We start from the raw sequence: 22,000 nt of genomic DNA, 5'->3' as shown, positions 1-22,000 counted from the left end.
ACCCACATTCGGGGAGAAGAATCGGGCGTGGATGCAGGTGGAGGGGGCCCAGCACCTTGAAGTTGCCCTACCCAGGCTGGCACATGTGTCCCAGGAGTGTTGTATGAGGGTGGGCAACATGGAAAACATGCACAGCTTATGTGACTGTCAAAGGAATGACTAGTTTGTTTGTTTGTTTGTTTTTTGAGATAGGGTCTCACTCTATTGCCCAGGCTGGAGAGCAGTGGTGCGATCGCAGCTCACTGTAGCCTTGAACTCCTGGGCTCAAGCGATCCTCCCACCTCAGCCTCCCAAGTAGCTGGGAATACAGGTGTGTATCACCATGCTTGGCTAATTAAAAAACTTTTGTTTTTCAGAGATGGGGTCTCGCTGTGTTGCCCAGGTTGGTCTCAAACCCCTGGGCTCAAGAGATCCTCCCGTCTCAGCCTCCCAAAGTGCTGGGATTATAAGCATGGCCCACTGTGCCCAGCCTTAGAATGACAAGTTTTAAGTATTTGCCTAATTAAAGGGACAGCATTAAGGAAACCACTAGCCTCTTGCAGCTGGAGCCATAAGACAAGCCCCGAGCATTGCCCCTGAGCTCTGCCCCTGTGCTTCTGCTGGAGCCCCTGAGTGCTGCCCTGTGCTTCTGCTGGAGCACTGCAAAGCCTGTCGCCCGCTCCGGCGGGGGTTGTGGGTGGCCTGCTGTCAGCAGAGCCGGCGAGCTCCCACTGGAATGGGGCGGGGGGAAGAAGAGGTGGGAGGTTGTTGTGCCTGAAGAGCGGACATTTCTTCAACACCAGGTCCCCACCTAGTGAGCGGGACACCCACTTCAGCCAGGGGCTGCACAGGGGTCGGGAGGAGCCCGTCCAGGCAGCCAGCACCTCCATCATCGCAGGCTGATCTCCTTGCCTCCTGGGAGCCCAGGGAGGCCGGGGATGGCGGCATTATTCTGAGGGTGCTCCAGCCCTTTCCATGAGAATCCTCATGTCTTGGCAGGACCAAGGCAGGAGGGTTGAAGCCCCTACGGAGCTCCGAGAACAGCCTCATGTCTGGCTCAGGCCACTGCTCTGGGACCACCTCTCTGCCAGCTCTTGTTCTCCTCCCGCCCCACAGATGGATCCACAGGACGTCTGCTGTGCCACGATGGAAAGTTCTGTAGCTGTGCAGCCCAGCCTGTCGCCTCTGCCGCATGTGGCTGTTGGGCACTAGAAACTTACCTCATAAGACAGAGTATCCAAACTTTTAACTTCACTAAATTAAATTGATTTTAGCGTTAGAGAAGTATTGAATTTAGCATAGCTAGTGGCTGCCACGTCGGATGGGGCAGCTAGCTGGCAGAGCCCTGTGCTCAACCTCTGGCCATGGCCCAGCAGCCCCAGCATCGCCCTGGAGCTTGGAGAAATCTCAAGCCTCAGGCCGTATCTCAAATCTGCAGCGTCAGAATCTGCACTTTAACCAGCTCCTAGGTGATTTGGAAGCACATCAGATTGTAGGAGCCAGCTCGGTGTGGAGGGCAGAGGTCAGGATGTGGAGGGCAAGGGTCAGGGTGTGGAGGGCAGGGGTCAGGGTGCCTTCTTCCATGGCTTTATCTGTGCCACGGCCAAGGCTTAGCGAAATCACAAGGATAAAAATAGGCCCTTCTGTTCTCCGCACCATGATCTTTGTGACTGATCCGAGGCGGCGAGCTGGGGCACTGCACTGCTGTGGCGGGGAAGTCACGGGTGACAACTGCCAGGGACGAAGCCACGTGCATTAATTCATTAAAATACAGTCAGCTACGGAAGGCAGCATAGGATGTGGTTTCGTTCCTAAAGAATTTCATCTGGATGGGCAGACAGATGTGTAAATGTGGACTCAAAGGCCGGGGGAGCTGAGATCAGACAACAGGCGCTGGACGCGTCCTAACTACGGCTGGGTGGCGGGGCTGAGAGACGGGTTGGGGTTGGGGGTGGGGTTCTCAGTTGGAGGTGGCCTTGAGCCGGCCTTTCAAATGGCTTTGCTTTCCTCTGGGAAAGCTGGAGTTCAGGAGGAGAAGGCCGGTCAGGCCCTGGGGAAAGAAAACCCAGGAAGGAAAAAGGAGCGTGTGGGTGATGGATCTCCCTGGGACGCAGGTTGTCTTTCTGGAGCCCCAAGGGCCCCTGTGCGCGCCATCTGCTGTGCTGCGTTCTGGTTCCAGCTCAGCCCCTCCCGGCGCGGGTGACCTTGGGTGGCTTTCCTGCCTTCAAGGCCCCAGCTGATTCATCTGCAGAGTGGATAGCTTGCCCCGCAGGGTGGCTGTGGCGAAGCAAGGCAACGTCTGTTACTGCATGTCGAAGCCGGGCTCAGGTGTTTCTTTCTGCATGGGAAGTTCTTCTGCAGACAGTGGGGCCTTTGAAGGCAGGCGGCACGTGTTGTTTTGTGTGCCACGGGCCTAGCATCCACTTGGCAAGGTGCCCTTTCTTAAGCATCTGTGGGCTTCTTTAAATTCCGTGAAAATTTTGTGTGTATTTACTTTTTCTGGGGCTGAGGGGCTCTAGCCAAACCCTCCCAAGGGCCCCTGTCTTCTCTAGTAGATCAGGACCCACTGCTGGGTGTGCTCAGTGTTTTCTGAGTTAATGATGATTAGTGAATAGGTGACGTCTAGAGATAAAACTTTAAGTCAGGTTACTGGCCGGACCAGGAAGGTGGGGGTTTCAGGCCCAGGCCAGTGGCCGGAGGCAGCTTTGTTAGGGGCAGGGAAGGGCCCTGGGACCAGCAGGGACCACGTCTGGCTTCGGGCCTTGTGCGAGGGTCTTGCAGAGGCCTGCTTGGCTTCTCTGGGGAGGGGCTGCTCCCCCTGTTACTTCCATCTCTCTGCAACCCTTGTGACATCATACAGGCACAGCCAATCTCTGCAAAGTTCTGTCTCTACCTCAGGCCCCTATACATTCTCTCTGAGCTGGCACTCAAGCACCGTGGGACCTTGGCTGGCTTCTGGGGAGCAAGAGATCCATTTATGAATACTTGATTTCTGACTGCTGGGTGAGCTGGAGTGTGGTTTATAAATACCTTGCTATCTTTAAGGTTGGCTTTGCCAAAAGAATAGGGTGACAGAGATGAATTTCAGTCATGCAACGAACCCTCCACACTTGGAAGGTGACAGAGGGTAGATGGTGACAGACGCCACTTTGTGCCGTTGAACTGTGTTGGTATCGGGCGTGGCCCAAACACCTGGAGGGGCCCCACAGGTGGGTCAGGCTTCTGGGCTCTGGTCACTGCTCTGTTTGGTTTCAAATCATGTGACTTTGGCCTTCTTAAAAAAAAATCTAAAGACGCTGGGCATGGTGGCTCATGCCTGTAATCCCTGTACTTTGGGAGGCCGAGGTGGGTGGATTGCTTGAGTTGAGGAGTTTGAGACCAGCCTGGACAACATGGCAAGACCCCATTTCTACCAAAAATCAAAAAAATACCCAGGCATGGTGGTGCATGCCTGTGGTCCCAGCTACTTGGGAGGCTGACATGGGAGAATTGCTTGAGCCCGGGATGGGATTGGGGTGGAGGTTGCAATGAGCCAAGATCATGCCACTGTACTCCAGCCTGGATGACAGAGCGAGACCCTGTCTCAAAAAAAAAAAAAAAAACAAACCTAAACAACTAAGGCCATGGTGAAGTAAACCTATATTCAAAACAAGAGTCACAAAGTAGAACTAAATGTAAATATATACCAAGAGTTGCCGGTAGCCAGGGGTCTCGTGCAGTTGACCTTGGGCTGCTCAGAGTCCCTGCTCAAGGTCACTCTAATTTTGTCCCAAATTTGAACAAACCACTTTTATTATTTCACCATAAATCTCATACTTTTGGCCAAAGGCTTCTTCGGAACTTATTGACAGTGATGACAAAGCCCCTGAAGGTTTTCTTCTTTACGAGGGAGTAACTCTTCCATCAGCACAGCCTTCCCTGCTTGTCAGAGGAAGGTCTCTCTTTCTTGTGCTTCCTAGACTTGCCTGGTCATGCCTTTTCTTATTTTAAGGCTAACCTCAAAAGAAAAAATAGTGTGAGCAACACTTGACTGCCTGAAATTTCACGACTCTATTTTAGAGAGTCATTGCCTCATTGCCTTGCCGTAACCCATGACAATGCTCCTCATTTGCGGTGATTAAGTTGAAATTTGCAGGTAAAGCTTTAGCATGTTCCTCAAACATCAGAGCTGACCCTGGGTCTGGTCTCAGCCACAGCAGAAAATGTATTTAAGAGCTCCCTTGAGCAGGCAGTGGGAGGGGTTGCAGCAACGGGCTCAGAAGCAGCTGCCACAGGCTGTCTGAGCACTGTGAGCTGCCGAGCTGGTGGCCTCAGCCGAGGTCGCGTGGCTCCTTCCTTTCTTGCCTAGACCTTGGCTATTTTATCAACAGAAACGGCAGGGACCAGTGAGCAGAGAGCTCAGCAAGCTCATGGCGCAAGAGTCGTGGAGCTGTGACCTCCACCAGGGCGGAGAACGGCCCCTTACACTGCCAGCTCTTGGCTGCCTGGAATCTCTCGGGAACCTCCACAGGGCCCTGCACAGCACAGGCCACTGTGGATACTTTTGGGATTTGTGGCTGAGGAGAGAAACGTAGGAAAGACAAATGTCACGGCCCTTTTCACAGCAGACACTAGTTGGGCCTGTGCTGTGGCCTGGAGGCCCAGCTTTAAACGGTCTCTCCTTTCTCACATTTTTTTATCTTAGGGGTGGGGAGACTTTTCACATAACAGCCTTTGAGGTTGTAGGGTGCTATGGTTTGGATGTTTGTCCCCCCAAACCTCATGGTGAAATCAGATCCCCCGTGTTGGAGGTGGGGCCCAGCGGGAGGAGTCTGGGTTATGGGGACGGATCCCTTATGAATGGCTTGGTGCTGTTCTGGAGGTGGTGAGACGGTTCTTGCTCTGTTAGTCTGGTGACAGCTGCTTGTTAGGACGAGCCTGGCGTCCCTCCCATGCTTCCTCTTCTGCCCTGTGGTGGCTGCACACCGGCTCCCCTCACTTCCTACCAGGAGTGGAAGCAGCCTGAGGCCCTTGCTGGAAGCATATGCTAGCGCCGTGCTTTCTGTACCGCCTGCAGAACCATGAGCCAAGTAAACCCCTTTTTTTAATGAATTGTCCAGCCTCAGGCATTCCTTCACAGCAACACAAATAGGCTAAGACACTGGGAGAACACAGAGAATAAATTTTGCGATATTTGGGGAGATGATGCTGCCTTTACTGTTATTATAAATAAAGTTTCGGTGCCGCCAAAGAAACAGCCCTTGAATATCAATTTTTTTTTTCTTCTCGGCAAGACCATTTACTGGTATAGAAGGGTGTGCCCTCACAGATGGAGCAATGGCGCATACCTGGGCAAGGGAGGGGAAGGGGTTCTTATTCCTGACGCACATGGGCCCTGCTGCTGTGTCATTCCCCTATTGGCTAGGGTTAGACCGCACAGGCTAAACTAATTCCGATTGGCTGATTTAAAGAGAGTGATGGGGTGAGTGGTTTGGTGGGAAAAATGGTTATGGCAGAGCAGGAAATCAGAATGAGTCAGGGTGGGGCAGGAAATCAGAATGAGTCAGGGTGGAGCAGGTGATCGGAATGAGTCAGGGTGGAGCAGGTGATCGGAATGAGTCAGGGTGGAGCAGGTGATCGGAATGAGTCAGGGTGCAGCAAGTGATCAAAAAAGGTTGCTTTATGAGGAAGTTAAAAGTAGAAGGCAAAGAATTGAACATACTGACATACTGATTCTTTGAAGAGAAATTTAGGACTTATATCTAACACTGTTTTTTTCATAATAAAGTGAGAGGGGCTGTGGTTTCAAACAGCATAGGCCTGGGGTCGGACTCATCTGCATTCACAACCCGTCCCCCTCCCTGTTCATTAGCTGAATGACATTGGGTGAGAGCCTCCGTCCCGTCTCCGAGTTCCTTAGCAATGGGTATAATAATGTGTGACTCCAAGGCTTGGAGTACGGGAGATACGGGAACAGATACGGAGCTATAGAGTTCATGCTTAGAGACATCAGTTCCCTTCCTTCTGCTCCTGGCTCATGATACACACACGTTTTGAAAACCATGCCAGGCATCTGACCTCAATGCACGCAAGCATTTAGCTGCTAGGTCATTGGCAGAAAAGCCTCAAGCGGGGCTTCAGGGAAGGCTTTAATTAAGCTTGGCCTGTGGGGGCTGCTGCCTGGGCTGGACCTGCTGTGAAACAAGAGGAGCTTGATGTTCTAGGAGAAATGCTTGGGGCCCAGGACTATCTGCTGGAGGGAAAAGAATGAGTGTTCCCAGAGAAACAGACCAGTGCTGGGGCTGTTCCCTGGAATTCAGGTTAAGTGTCCTGGGCTTGTGAACCGGGCACAAAAGACGCTGCAAGTCTTTGCTTTGGGAAGCTGTCAAGGGTCATTGCCCCTCTAAGCCTAAACCTCTTAGCACCTCTCCGACGATGCTTTTCACTTTGATGGTGACTGATAACTCTTCTTGGTTGTTGAGAAGTTTGGATGAAAAGCTCTAGGTGTGTATTACAGTTTCATGTTGCTGTTATTACAGGTCCTTAGTGTCTTACAGAACGCAGATTTCTGATCTCATGGTCTGTTTGGCAGACCTCCAGGTAGGCTCATTGGATCCCTCTGCTCTGGGTTTCATGAGGCTGAAATCAAAATCCAGGTGGGCTGGGTTCCCCCTCAGAGGCTCTGGGAGCATCCTCATCTGCCTTGTTGGGGTTGTGGGCAGAATCCAGCTCCTTGAGCTGGTGGGACTGAGGTCCCCTGTCCTTGCTGGCAGCAGCAGGGGCTGCCCTGACCTCCCAAGGCCTCTCTCAAGTCTCTGCCCATGAGCCCTGAACTTCAGAGCTCAGCCATAATGTGGCTTCTCTCTTTTGAAGCCTGATTCAAAGTCACACTTGGATTCTTTCTGACTTCCTTTTCTGCTCCACAGTTCTGTTTGCAGCCAGAGAAAGTTGCCTGCTTTTAAGGCCTTGTGTGATGATGCTGGGCCCACCCAGATCGTCCAGAATTACCCAGGCCCATCTTAGGGTCTGTGGCTTCGTTATGTCTGCAAATTCTGCTTTGCATATATGGTGAGAAATACATAGGTCTCAGGATTAGGGAGCATGCATTCTGGAGCACACCCTGCTCACCCAGGGTGGAAGTGTGTACTCCAAGGCCCCGTAGGCAGGTCTTTGTAATTAGCACATCCTGCTCACCACAGGGTGGAAGTGTTTACGCCAAGGCCCTGCAGGCAGGTCTTTGTAATTAGCACATCCTGTTCACTACAGGGTGGAAGTGTGTACTCCAAGGCCCTGCAGGCAGGTCTTTGTAATTAGCACATCCTGCTCACCCAGGGTGGAAGTGTTTACGCCAAGGCCCCGCAGGCAGGTCTTTGTAATTAGCACATCCTGCTCACCACAGGGTGGAAGTGTTTACTCCAAGGCCCCGCAGGCAGGTCTTTGTAATTAGCACATCCTGCTCACCACAGGGTGGAAGTGTGTACTCCAAGGCCCTGCAGGCAGGTCTTTGTAATTAGCACATCCTGCTCACCACAGGGTGGAAGTGTGTACTCCAAGGCCCCGCAGGCAGGTCTTTGTAATTAGCACATCCTGCTCACCACAGGGTGGAAGTGTTTACTCCAAGGCCCCGCAGGCAGGTCTTTGTAATTAGCACATCCTGCTCACCACAGGGTGGAAGTGTGTACTCCAAGGCCCCGCAGGCAGGTCTTTGTAATTAGCACATCCTGCTCACCACAGGGTGGAAGTGTGTACTCCAAGGCCCCGCAGGCAGGTCTTTGTAATTAGCACATCCTGCTCACCACAGGGTGGAAGTGTTTACGCCAAGGCCCCGCAGACAGGTCATTTGTAATTAGCACATCCTGCTCACCACAGGGCGGAAGTGTGTACTCCAAGGCCCTGCAGGCAGGTCATTTGTAATTAGCACATCCTGCTCACCACAGGGCGGAAGTGTTTATGCCAAGGCCCTGCAGGCAGGTCATTTGTAATTAGCACATTCCTAGTCACGAGTGGATGCTTTAGGAATTAGTGGCTGATGAGATATGTGGACTAATTTCAGGGCACCACCTGCAGCAGAACCTATGTTACAGCATGAAGAACCCCTGATATTCTTTTTTTATATATAATTTTTATTTTACAAATGTATTGGGTATATGTGAAAGTGTGTTATGTGTATATGATGGATGGTGATCAGCCCAGGGCATTTAGGGTGTCCATTACCTGAGTACAATCCATTCTTCTAGCCTGCAGTCACCCTACTCTCGAAAGAGAATAGTTCTTGACACATAAAACTGGTATGAAATCCAAATTTCAGTGTCCATAAATAAAGTTTTGCTGGAACACAGGTGCCTTCATTCACTTATGTAACATCTGAAGCTGCTTTGTGTTGCAGTGGCGAGGGGATATAGACCTGCGAAGTGTTTATTACTGGGGGGCCTGGCAAGGCTGCGACCCCCAGTGTGATGGAAGAGCACTAGCTTCGGAGTCAGAGGAAGACATGAGTTCACTTTCCGTGGGGAGTATGGAAACATAGTGCCTGCACTGTAAGGTGGTTTTAGTGGCAGAAATACCATTGTACCCAGCAATCCCATTACTGGGTATATACCCAAAGGAATGTAAATCATTCTGTTACAAAGACACATGCATGCACCTGTTCACTGCAGTACTATCCATGATAGCAAAGACATAGAACCAACCTAAATGCTCATCAATGATAGACTGGATAAAGAAAACATGGTGCATATATACCATGGAATACTATGCAGCCATAAAAAATGAGATCAAGTCCTTTGTAGGAACATGAATGGAGCTGGAAGCCATCATCCTCAGCAAACTAACATGGGAACAGAAAACCAAACACTGCATGTTCTCACTTATAAGTGGGAGCTGAACAGGGAGAACACATAGACATGTTGGGGGGAACATCACACACTGGGGCCTGTTGGAAGTCGGGAGGAGGGAGAGCATCAGTGATGAAGAATAGCTAATGGGTGCTGGGCTTAATACCTAGGTGATGGGTTGATCTGTGCAGCAAACCACCATGGCACACGTTTACCTATGGAACAAACCTGCACATCCTGCACATGTACTCCTGAACTTAAAAGTTGGAAAAAAAAAAAGACTCTATGTCAGAAACAGTATCTGCCTGGTGCACAGTAGGTCTTCAATGGTAAGTAGCCAAATAGATGGTTTTGCAGTGTCATTGAGGGTTTCCTATGTTGATGAATGGTTATTGAAAATTTCTAAGATCACTACTAAAAATTGATATTACCTCTAAGGTCATTAATAAGAAAGGATATTGAAATAATGGATCTTTTTCTATAACATGCACAAACATGCTTTGTAAAACCACACACCTGTGCTGTCTGGCAGAACTTTCTGTAATGATGGAATATCTCTTCTCTGCTGTTCAGTATAGTAGCCATCAGCCACATGTAACTTCCTAGCATGTAAAATGTAGCTCATATGACTGAAGAACTGGATTTTGAATGTCATTAGATTTAAATTTAAATACCATGTATGGCAAGTGGTTCCCACGTCAGCACAACCATGGAACACTTAGACACCCACTGCCAGCACCAAACCATGTGAGCCTCGTGCCCAGCACCTTGTGGTGGGGCATCTCTCTTAGTTAAAGGTCTGCCTTTTTTGCCTAAAGACAAAGTAGTAGAAAAGGATACGAGTGGCTGCAGAGCAAACGGTGGCTGAATTTTATACCCCTGCCACCACTTTGCCACTCCTGCTGCTTCTATGAAATGGAAGCAGTTTATTCAACCAGAGGCGAATGTGCCTTTGAAACTTTTCTCTATGGTGGCTTCTCTGTAGGATTTTACAAGGGTCTGTTTGTTTTGCTTTTATCTCAAGGTAACACATTTTAAACACATTTGAGTAGCAGGGTCTCAACTGCAAATGGAGCTTGGCCAAGAGAGTAATAAAAACAGTTTAAGGAAATATTTCTTGGAAGCTGATGAAAAGGTCTCTTTACAACTCCTGTTCTCTAGAGAAGCTTGCAGGCATGGGGGTCAGTGAGTGGACATCGATTTGTGGGAAGGCTAAGGACAAAGGCTATGGAGAATTTTTCACCCCAAGTTAAATTCATTTCTGCCAATTAAGGCAGATGTTTCGGGCCAGGTGTTGTGACTCATGCCTGTAATCCCAGCATTTTGGGAGGCTCAGGTGGGAGAATCACTTGAAAGTAGGAGTTCAAGACCTGCCCGGGCAACATAGTGAGACACTGTCTCTCCAAAAAAAGTAAAAATATGGTTTGGTGTGGTGGTGCGCACCTGTAATCCCAGCTACTCAGAGGCTGAGGTGGGAAGATCGCTTGAGCCCAGGAGTTTGAGGCTGCAGTGAGCTATGATCGTGCCACTGCATTCCAACCTGGGCAACAAAGAAAGACTCTGTCTCCAAAAAAAAAAAAAAAAAAAAAAAAACAACCAAAAGCCCCCCCAAACCAGATGTTTCCAAATTCTTGATTTCATTTGAAAACACAAACTTAGTCTTGAAAACTGTTATGATTTTTGAGGTTCCACAAATGGCACCTCAAATATATATAAATATATACAAAAATATTTGTAATGAGCTTAAGGAAAGTGTGTTCACCTAGTTTGAATAACAGGTTTGATGAGTCAGCCTGCCTGTTGACCCCGGGTGGTGCCTGTCACAGCGAGACGGATCCTGGAAAGGGCCTGTCTGCTTGACGGCATCAGCTGTAGATGGCATCGCTACACTGACTAATGTTTTCTGAAGACGAGCTTTTATTTATTTCCCAAAGAGAAACATTTCCAGAGGGAGCATTCTTTTCCCTTTTTTTTTTTTTTTGAAGTACTGAGTTGAAGTGTTTTTTTTTTAAATTTTATTTTAAGTTCTGGGATACATGTGCAGATGTGCATGTTTGCTACGTAGGTAAACGTGTGCCATGGTGGTTTGCTGCACAGATCAACCCATCACCTAGGTATTAATCCCCACATGCATTAGCTATTTGTCCTGATGCTCCTCCTCCCCCCACCCCTGACAGGCCGGAGTGTGTGATGTTCCCCTTCCTGCGTCCGTGTGTTCTCATCGTTCAGCTCCCACTTATGAGTGAGAACATGTGGTGTTTGGTTTTCTCTTCCTGCGTTAGTTTGCTGAGGATAATGGCTTCCAGATCCACCCAGGTTCCTGCAAAGGACATGATCTCATTCCTTTTTATGGCTGCATAGTATTCCATGGTCTATATGTACCACATTTTCTTTATCCAGTCTATCATTGATGGGCATTTGGGTTGATTCCGTGTCTTTGCTATTGTGAATAGTGCTGCAATGAACATATGCGTGCATGTATCTTTATAGTAGAACTATTTATATTCCTTTGGGTATATACCCAGTAATGGGATTGCTGGGTCAAATTGAAGTGTTTTACTGTCTAAGTTGAATGTGAGCTTCAGTGGGGTGGGGCTACACAGAGTGAAGCGTGGAGGCTGCTGGTACCTTGAGAAAGGGTATAAATGCTTTTCTCTTTCTTTTGATCTCTTTCTCTGTTGAATTTACAGCCTCTGGTATATGCGTGTAAGATGGAATGCTCTGTGTAGGTTATCGGAGGCACACCGAAGGAAAAGATGAAAGACTGTATGCACAAAAGGCCAGCCTGCACCTCCCATGCCCTCTGCTTCCCAGGGAAGCCGATCAATACAGACGGAGTGGGTCATGACCCACGTTACCAGGACCCCTGGCTTCTCCCACCACAGGGGCGTGGCTGGGAGGGAACATTACGTTATTGACTTAGGCAAAATGCCTGAGCGCTCTGTACCAGGGCGTAGTGAGCTTGCTGGAGCTGATGGGGAAAAAGTTAAGCTGTTTCCAGAGAACCGCTGGTGTATCCAGTGTTCTGTAGTGACTTAGCGTATCACATAGTCGGCAAGCCTCTGCTGTGTGCCCGTGACTGGCCCAGCACTGCGTGATTTTGCGTGGAGCAGAGGACAGTGATGAAGGGGTGTGTGCAGGGGGAGCCCGTGGACTTGGTGAGACCCACAGGCCAAAGCCAGGCTGCTTAGTCTGTAACCCGCCCACGCTGCAGCCTCAGCGTCTACACCCTTGGACCCACAGCGTCCCGGCGTGGAGTGTGCATGTAATCAGGAAAGGCAGATAATAAATATATATGCCCAGCCAGGCTTGTGCTGTGACACAGCAAACAGGGCAGTGCGCAGTTAGCATCACCCAGCCTTGATGAGCACGCTGCGATGCTGCTATGAGCTCTGTGAAGACGCGATTTTAATTCCAGCCAGTCGGTAGGTTGTGTGTCTGTGTGGCGGTTTAGCACCGTTTCAAATTCTGCATTGCATGGTGGGGGCGACGGTGGTGGGTGAGCTCTGCGTCGTAATCTTTTCGGAGCTCTTCCAGCACAGTCCAGTCAAATCCTCTTTGACGACAGGCCTGTTCCACACCTGTGCTGCTCAGCAGGGAGGCCGCAGGTGCCTAGGGAGCACACAAAATGTGGTCAGAACAAAGGAGGAACTGGATTTTGAGTTTTATATAATCTCAAGTAACTGAAAAGTTTAAATGTGTTAAATACCCAGGTGTGGCCAGTGGCTTCCAGATTGGACAATATGGGTCCCAGCAAAAGCACCATCAGCTCCTGTGGTTCCCTGGACCATTGGCCTCCCTGCCTGCACCCATGGTCTCCCCTGCCTGGTTGTCTGTCCTTCCCTATACCGCCCAGCCTGGCATCCACCCCTAAAGGGAGGTTCCTGCGCCCGCAGAGCTCACTGAGCGTGTGTCTTCAGTCCCCCGCTGCACCTCGAGGGGGCCTCTGTCACGGCATTCCCTGGGATGGTCACCACCTCGTCTGTCCCCTCCACTGCACCACGAGCCGCTGAAGAGCAAGTGCATGCTCAGCCCCGGGCATGGCGTCTGCGCATCTGGGAGCTCTGCACACGGTGCTGGATGAATGAGCACAGAACCAGGTGGAGTTTGTTTAACCAACACCCCCGTGACACTCACTGAGCTCCAGCGCTCTTCCAGGGGCTTTCCGCTATCAGCCACGTTTGGATACATCGCGGTTGGCCATATGGTTCACTTTGCAGCTGCGGGCTGTGACAACTTACTTGATCTGTCAAAGATGTGTTCCTTTTCACTTGTAGCATGTGAATGATACCAAAATCACAGGTTGTTCTGACGATCGAAATGAGATAAACTGTATGAACTGCGCACGACCTTCCTGTGAACTCACAGTAAATGTTAGGGGGTTCACTAGGGGCACTCTGGTGAACGGAACAAAACTTACTGCTGGTGTGGAGTGCACATCTAATCCGGAAAGGCAGATAATAAATAAATACATTTTTTTTGAGACTGAGTTTCACTTTTGTTGCCCAGGCTGGAGTGCAATGGCACAATCTTGGCTCACCGCAACCTCTGCCTTCCAGGTTCCAGTGATTCTCCTGCCTCAGCCTCCCGAGTAGCTGGGATTACAGGCATGCGCCACCATGCCTGGCTAATCTTTGTATATTCAGTAGAGATGGGGTTTCTCTATATTGGTTAGGCTGGTCTTGAACTCCTGACCTCAGGTGATCTGCCCGCCTCGGCCTCCCAAAGTGCTGGGATTACAGGTGTGAGCCACCGCATCAGGACGATAATAAATATTACAGAGAAGCAGTGACATGTATGCTCATATTATTTGGGAACAAAGATGGGCCCGGGTAAGGGGTGTTGGGATGCCTGGGGGGCGTGGGGGCTGACCTGTAAATAGGAGATCAGAGCAGTGTTGCTGAGGAGGTGATTGTCAGGCAAAAGCTTGGAGGGAGGCAAGGAGCAAACACACAGCTGTGTGGGGAAGAGCATTCCTGGCAGAGGGAACCACCTTTGCAAAGTTGCAGAGGCAGGACAGAAGGGAAAGGGCCCTAAGTGAGGGAGGTGCTTGTGGCCAAGGTGAGGAGAGCAGCTTTCATTCTGAGTGAACGGGGAATGACTTTTGTTTCTGAAAGCTTGCTCAGGGGCTGAGCTAAGGACGGCTTGTAGACAGGCAGGGACACATGTGTTGGGGATATTTCATTACCCAGGAGGGAGACGGTGCTGGTGTCTCTCCTCTCCCTCTCTGCCTCTGTGAGTGTGTAATATGCATAATGTGTATGACTTTTTTTTTTTTTTTTGAGATGGAGTCTTGCTCTGTCACCCAGACTGGAGTGCAGTGGTGCAATCTCGGCTCACCGCAAACTCCGCCTCCTGGGTTCAAGTGATTCTCCTGCCTCAGCGTCCCAAGTAGCTGGGATTACAGACACCTGCCACCACGCCTGGCTGATTTTTTTATTTTTAGTAGAGACGGGGTTTCTCTATATTAGCCAGGGTGGTCTCGAACTCCTGACCTCAGGTGATCTGCCCACCTCAGCCTCCCAAAGTGTTGGGATTACAGGAGTGAGCCACCGCGCCTGGCCATGTGTATGACTTTGATTGTGAAAAGTTTCAAACATACCCCAGGTGGGTAAAAATATCAGATGGTCCCTGAATATTCCCACTGTCCAGCAGTAACAATGGTCACCTGCACACGCCCATCTCGCTTCACCTTTGCCCTCATACACTTCCTTCCTTCTCAGACAGTTTAGAAGATAATTCCGGCCAGGCACAGTGGCTCACACATGTAATCCCAGCACTTTGGGAGGCCAAGGAGGGTGGATCACCTAAGGTCAGGAGTTTGAGACCAGCTTGGCCAACATGGTGAAACCTCATCTCTACTAAAAATACAATAATTACGGCCAGGCGTGGTGGCTCACGCCTGTAATCCCAGCACTTTGGGAGGCTGAGGTGGGTGGATCACGAAGTCAGGAGATGGAGACCATCCTGGCCAGCATGGTAAAACCCCGTCTCTACTAAAAATACAAAAAAATTAGCCAGGCGTGGTGGCAGGTTCTTGTAATCTCAGCTACTCGGGAGTCTGAGGCAGGAGAATTGCTTGAACCCAGGAGGCGGAGGTTGCAGTGAGCTGAGATCATGCGGCTGCACTCCAGCCTGGGTAACAGAGCAAGACTCCGTCTCAAAAAAAACCCTCCCAAAACAAAAATTAGCCGGGCGTGGTGGCAGGCACCTGTAATCCCAGCTACTTGGGAGGCTGAGGCAGGAGAATCGCTTGAACCTGGGAGGTGGAGGTTGCAGTGAGCCGAGATTGCGCCGCTGCACTCCAGCCTGGGCGACAGAGGGAGACTCCATCTCAAAAATAAATAAATAAATAAAGATAATTCCATGTTCTGGGTCCAGTGGGCAGGTGGACAGGATGCTGCACAGACTGGGTGTGAGGAAGGGGTCTGAAGGTGCCACCAAGGCTTTTGCTGGAGCGACCAGGAGGATGGGGCTGCTCTTCCCGGAGGTGGGAGGCTGCGATGGGGCAGGCTGAGGAAGAGCCAGAGCTGAGGCTTGGACCTGTCGGCTTTGAGATTTGATTCAACATCCAAGGGGAGATGTTTTGAGTTGGCAGATGGAAATTCATGTCGGGAAGGTGCTATGCGTTTGGGGATAATTGGAGTGTGGATGATCTTAGGAGCCATGACTCTGGTTGACATCACCAGGGGATGAGGGCGCAGGAGGAGGAGACTCCAGTGAGCCCAGAGGCTTCAGCACAAAAGAACCAGCGAATCAGGATGTCGGGAGCGCCCTCCTACCTGCAGGTGTGACCAAATCACCCTGGAGGGGCTGTTCCCATTCGTGCTCCTGACCACAGACTATGGAAGTGCCTGTTTGCTTTAAGAAAGTGTCCGTTTCATAGACAAAACGGTATTTTAGAATTAATTATATTCCTGTAATTTCAAGGAAGAGCTGACTTCTCATATCCATGGACTGTTTGTATTCCTTCTTTTGTGAATGAACGTAATTCTTAGTGAGGTGTTTTTGTGTAGTTTTTCTCTTTCACCATGAGGGGTAGAAAAAAGGGCTAGGAACAAAGACCACCTCTTGGCTTAGGGGCGGGGAGGCCCTGGGGTCAGGCCAGACTCTCCCCACCTCCCTCAGGGTCTCTTTCCATTTCTCCAAGTCTCTGCTTTCTCAGCCTCAACATGAGGGTGCTGGGGAGTTGGGCTAAGTCCCGTGTTAGCACCCGCCATAGCCGCATGGCCCCGAATCTCCCTCGCTGGACCTGTCTTTGTGGCTCAGTCTCTGCTGGCTCCAGAGCGTGGCCCGGCCTGCGCGTCAGTGGACGTCTGTTCCCGCGTGGGGGTGTTCTTGTGGGTGGGCAGGCTCTGCTGTTTCCCACGTCTAGCCAGGGCCTGCCACCCAGGGTCTCAATACATGTGTTTTGAATGGCTTCAAAGACTATTAAAAGCAAATTATTCTCTTCAAAATTAAAATAATCTCTCTCTTTTAAACAATAAAAGAAAATTTTGCATTTTGTGGCAATAGGGTTTGTATAGCTAGTGATATTTTATTTTTAAATACTTTAGAAGGAAGCCATGTTCTAATTCCTTCCCCATTTCAGCGTGTTTAAGCAAAGTCTCTTTTTAGTTCAACCTCATTGAGCAGAGGGCACCTGTCAGGTATAGTTGACAGTATGTCCAGTTGACAGTACATCCAGTTCTGTCACTGCCTGACTTTTGAAAATCTCAAACCTTAGCGTCAGGAGACTAGACGGGGCCTCACTCGCTCCCACAGCCCCTGAGGTTGACTGAGCTGCCCTCTCCCTTCCAGGAAGCATGGCTGATGCTCCGAAGGAGGGAAGACTGACCCGGTTTCTGGACTTCACCCAGCTGATGGACATGGCATCTGAATCCGTAGGAGGAAAAGTAAGTGGGTCTCTCATGGCCAAACAAGGGTTGAAGGCATCCATGCTAAGGGCACAACTCACCAGTGCAGAGAACCTCATGCAAGAATCAACAAGAATCAGGCTGAAGGGTTGGCCTGCCCAAGGAAACCCGTTAGCGAGAAAGACTTCCAAAGAATTTATCTTAAATTGGTGACAATTCTCAGCAAGGACAACACTGCCTTATGTTTTGTGTGTTTCACTAGAGGACAGACTGTGGTCCTCTGCTCTAGATAGGCAGGCGGTCCTCTAGCTCGAGTTAGATCTGAGGTCCTCTAGCTCGAGTTAAATCGGAGGTCCCCTGGCTCTGGTTAGATGGGAGGTCCCCTGGCTCTGGTTAGATGGGAGGTCCCCTGGCTCTGGTTAGATGGGAGGTCCCCTGGCTCTGGTTAGATGGGGGGTCCTCTGGCTCTAGTGTGTAATGAAGGTCACCTGGAGAACTCATTAAACATTATGTGCAGAGGCGCTGGGGTGCAGGCCGCGCTCAGAAGCAGTGTGTCTGGTACAGAAAGGGAAGACCCTGTGCCTGCCCCCAGGAAGCTACACTCTAGCAGGGAGACAGATTAAGTCCAGACCAGCCCTGTGATTGGTACAAGGCCAGGGTGCTGGGGGAGCACATGGACTCCAGACATGGGTAGCCTGGGGGAATTGGGGTGGGAGGGGTGGGGACGGGCCAGCTGAGTGCTGCTGGAGGCAGCTTGCTGGAGAGCAGCTGGCGGGCAGGGATGGGGTGCAGGGTGGTTCTGGCAGAGGTGTCTGCAGGGAGAGCAAGGGAGCCCACATGCTCCAGGTGGCTCAGTGTTTCAAGAACACGCTGCGCGTTTGTGAGGAGAGTTGGGAGCATGAGTCTGGAGAGGTAGGAGAGGCCCCATGTGCCCTGCGAAGCCTTCTGCTGAGGAGCCACAGAGAGATCCGGAGCAAGGGGGATCCTGATATGTCCACCTACCTGCCATTTGAACCCTGGCACAGGTCAACCCCAGCACATCAGGTCTTCCCTCTGCTCTGCCACTCAAACAGCCGGCAGCTCTGAAACAGCTCGTCCTTCCTGCCTTTCGAACTCCTGGGCTGGAGTCAGAGCCTGGGGCAGGGTGCCCTCCAGGCTGCAGTGACCACGGAGTCCTGGGTTGGGTGGGGTGACCACAGCCTGTTTTGCTCAGGAAAATCTGATTTACCTTGTTTTCTGGATGTACAATTAGTATCATTGACCTCACTCTCAAAATGATCCTGCTTTGGTGGATGAATGAGCAGGACAGCCCACCTGCAGGGTGACCTGTGGTGGCCCTTGTGGGTGAACACAGAGGCCCCAACCGCATACGTAACCCAGAGCTTTTTTGGTCATTGCTCTGTCTGTAAAAGTACCACGAAACCTCTGGTTCATGAAAAAAAGAAAGTTGGTTTATTTGCTTCTTGAGTGTAAGATGTTAGTGCTGTTACCTCCAGATGGTAAAGGAGAATCAGAAAAAAGGGTGGGAAGAGAAGATGAAGGAGGAGGCAGGCAATGAAATGGAAGCATTTCAAGGCATCGTGGCTTAACTGCAGATTCTGTCGCTTCCCCTGGGTGATTTCACGTTTTCTTTTTACTTCATCTCATAATGTTTCACTAGGGAATGAAATAAAATGGTTTCAGATTTAGGGTTACTTTATCTTTCTTTCTTTCTTTCTTTCTTTCTTTGTCTAGATTTTATTTGCAACAGATGACTTTTTTGCTCCTGCAGAAAACCTCATAAAGGTATTGTAAATTGGCATTCTGCAATGTAAAGGGTTGATATAGAGAAATCTATGCCGCCTTGTTATTAAAATCTCCCTGTATATTTGGGATGGAGTCATGTGACGTGCACTGGCAAATTAGCATATTAGAATGTTAGAAAGACATGCAAATCAGCATGAACTCATGCCAAAACATAGCAGAGACAGGGATCTGAGCAAGTAATTTGGGACTGCATTGTTTCATGGGGAAAATTCAGAGGTCCTCAAATACTGCTCTTCTGGGTAAGGTGAATTTCAACATTTGTGTAGGGAAGAAAATGGATCTATGTCTTGAATTTTCTGGGAAATGTTTTACCTGCCTAATTATAAAAGTGCAGGACAGCTTATTAAAAAAATAGAGAAAATGCTGACGAACATAGGGAAGAAATGGCGGCCCTGCTGGCGTCCTGCTCCTCCGTCATACCCAGTGTGGAGATGCGAACTCTTGTGCGTGGAGAGACAAACACAGGTGCACATTGAGCTAATGCCCACGTACAGCATGCATGACTGGCCTCCACTGTGGGTAGCAGCCATCTGGTTACCCTGGTGAAATGGTTGCTCTCTGTCTGGGCAGGACCTGGCTGGGTCCAGAGCAAGCTGAAGTATGGCCCTGAGAAGGCACCTTACAGTGTTAACTTACCTATTCCCCAGGAGAAAGTGAAAATAAAATGAGAAAATGAGAAAGGGCAACATGAATTAACTTTTTCTAGGTCACACAGTTACTAAATGCCAAAGCTCTTACCATTTTACCACAGGTCCGGTCTTTGAAACACTGAAATGCATGTCTACCTTCACCTAGTTGTTCCACAGATTTACATCGTTTGCACAAGTGGGCAAAAAAATAGGTAGAAAACATTCATTCTGGTATTGTTTGGAGAGGAGATAACCAACCTAAGTGTTCATTGATTGATAGGGAACTAAAGAAATTATAGCTCTTCCAGATATGGACTATTATGTGGCTACTAGAATGAGGTAGGCCTGGCACTGTGGCTCACACCTGTAATCCCAGCACTTTGGGAAGCCAAGGCAGGAGGATCACTTGAGCCTAGGAGTTTGGGACCAGCCTGGGCAACACAGCAAGACCCCATTTCTGAAAATAAAAAAAATTATCCAGGCATGGCTGTGTGTACCCGTAGTCCCTGCTACTCAGAAGGCTGAGCTGGGAGGATTGCTTGAGCCCAAGACGTTGAGGCTGCAGTGAGCCGTCATCATGCCACTGCACTCCAGCCTGGGTGACAGAGTAAGACCCTGTCAAAAAAAAAAAAAAAGCAAGCTCTCCATTCACTGGCAACGGGAGAGATCCATGTATATTTTATGAGTGTAAAACAGAGTTTGAAGGCACACATCAAACAGTGAGATGTGATTATCTGTGAAGAGAGAGGTGGGCTTGGAAATGGGGTGGGAGAGAGGGTAGGGCACTATTTCTTAGATTTTATACTTGAGCATATATATGTATATACACACACACACATATAAACACACACATACATATGTGTATATATAGTCACGCTATAACATCACATGAGACACACATATTTCTCCTTTTTGAAAAAAATAACATTACAGATAAATGTAAAGTTCACCTTTCACCTCCGACTTGAGTGCCAGTCCACGCCCTCCCTTTCCACCATTCACACCGTTGTAGGATGGGAAAACACTTTAGTCTGTTGCGGTGCTGAAACAAAATACTGCAGATGGGTGGCGGCTTAAACACAGTGATTTCTCGAAGTTCTGGGGGCTGGAAGTCTGAGACCAAGCCTGAGACAGTGGCAGCTCCAGCATCTGGTGAGGGCCCTCTTGGGATGGCCGCCTGCCGGTGATACCCTCGGGTGACAGAGAAGAGAGGGGAAGCAGGCCATCTCCTGCCTCCTCCCGCATGGGCACTCATCCCGTCATGGGGGCTCCACCCTTGTGACCTAATCACCTCCCAAAGTCCTCATCTCTGAATACCATCACTCTGGGGATTAGGTTTCAACATACAAATTTTGGTGGGGGACAAACATTCAGTCTGTTGCAGAGAATTCTTCTAATGTATTTTATACGCTTAAATACACATATATTCGTAAATATGTAGGATATTTTATATTCTAAATGTATATACATATTTTCACAAAGCACTTAACATTCTGCACACTTTTTTTGGTGGGGGTGGGGCAGGATCTCGCTGTGATCAGGCTGTCAGGCTGGGGTGCAGTGGCACGGTCATGGCTCACTGCAGCCTCGACTTCCTGGGCACAAGCGATCCTCCTGCCTCACTGGGACTACAGGCATACTCCACTGTGCCCAGCTAATTTTTAAATTTTTGGTAGAGATGAGGTCTCTAGCTCCTGGGCTCAAGCAGTCCTCCTGCCTCGGCCTCCCAAGTGGCTGGAATTACAGGTGTGAGCCACCGTGCCCGGCCCTAAACCTGCTTTTCTCACTGCATGTTTGTGAATTCCATTGGTACTGATGTGTGTAGACCCAGGCCACCCTCTTAGCTGCTGAATAATAACTGTCCATGTCATCGTGGTCCATTTTATGGCCCCCTTTCCTTGTTGATGCACATTTAGGTTGATGACATTTTGCACGTATTGAAAACATCCTTGTACAAGTGTGTGCACATGTGTCAGTTTATCCCTGGGACCAGTCCTTGGTTTCTCTCTCTCTCTCTCTCTTTTTTTTTTTTTTTATTTTTGAGACAGAGTCTCACTCTGTTGCCCAGGCTGGAGTGCAGTGGCACGATCTCGGCTCACCACAACCTCCACCTCCTGGGTTCAAGTGATTCTCCTGTCTCAGCCTCCCAAGTAGCTGGGACTACAGGCACCCACCACCACGCCCAGCTAATTTTTGTATTTTTAGTAGAGAGGGGGTTTCACCATGTTGGCCAGGCTGGTCTCGAATTCCTGACCTCAGGTGATCTGCCCGCCTTGGCCTCCCAAAGTGCTGGGATTACAGGTGTGAGCCATCGCACTTGACTAGTTTTTCTCTTTTTTTAAGGAACACATCTGTCATCACATGGCATGAGCCAGTTTTACAACAGGGCTGTTTTCCAGCCACTGGTTCAGTAGCGTGTGTCCCCAACTTCCCTCACACCGTTCAGTGTCAGTCCAATCTCAACAGCAGCAGTAGCAGCAACACACCTGAAACAATCAACCTACCCCCAAAACTAAACACCAAAAAGTTTGGGGCCTTGGAGGTCTGGGGTTTAAGTGGGAGGTGTACCTCCTTCTCTCCTTCTGGGTTCAGAGCAGAGTTTTGCAATTCCTGATGAGTAATGGAAAGGCTGGAGTGTGTGCTATCTTTAAGATGTGATTTGATTGTAATAACATTCAAAATACCATCAACTTTCATGTATAATGCTAAACACTGGGCACTTACTATGTGCCAGGCACATTTAAGGTTGACAACAGCTGGAGGCGGTCAGTAGCGCGATGGCTGTTTGCCTTTGACAGAGGAGGAGCACTGAGGCACAGGAAGGTGGGTACCGTTGGCCACGGGTTCCCTGCCTGGGAGGCTGGGCAGGTTGGCACACCAGGGAGTCTGGCGGGATCCCTGGTTGGCGTCTCATGCA

At 49.7% G+C, this 22,000-nt stretch overlaps 1 protein-coding gene across 3 annotated transcripts in view; it reads left to right on the top strand.

Annotated features, from left to right (window-relative positions):
• The first annotated feature begins 2,271 nt into the window (after positions 1-2,271).
• ALLC (allantoicase) overlaps positions 2,272-22,000 on the top strand; it is a 45,580-nt gene continuing 25,851 nt past the window's right edge. The window contains exons 1-3 of one of the 3 annotated variants that reach the window (XM_019021608.4): positions 2,272-2,982; positions 16,593-16,687; positions 18,383-18,433. In XM_019021608.4, coding sequence (XP_018877153.3) covers positions 16,598-16,687; positions 18,383-18,433 — 141 coding nt within the window. In that variant the 5' untranslated portion in view covers positions 2,272-2,982; positions 16,593-16,597. The remainder of the gene's footprint in view (positions 2,983-16,592; positions 16,688-18,382; positions 18,434-22,000) is intronic. The other 2 variants (XM_019021609.4, XM_004028785.5) reach the window with 2 other exon arrangements.

This window comes from Gorilla gorilla, chromosome 12, assembly GCF_029281585.2.
Source record: "Gorilla gorilla gorilla isolate KB3781 chromosome 12, NHGRI_mGorGor1-v2.1_pri, whole genome shotgun sequence".
NCBI lineage: Eukaryota > Metazoa > Chordata > Mammalia > Primates > Hominidae > Gorilla > Gorilla gorilla.
The sequence above is the reverse complement of the archived record's forward strand: the minus strand, read 5'-3'. Positions and strand labels throughout refer to the sequence as shown.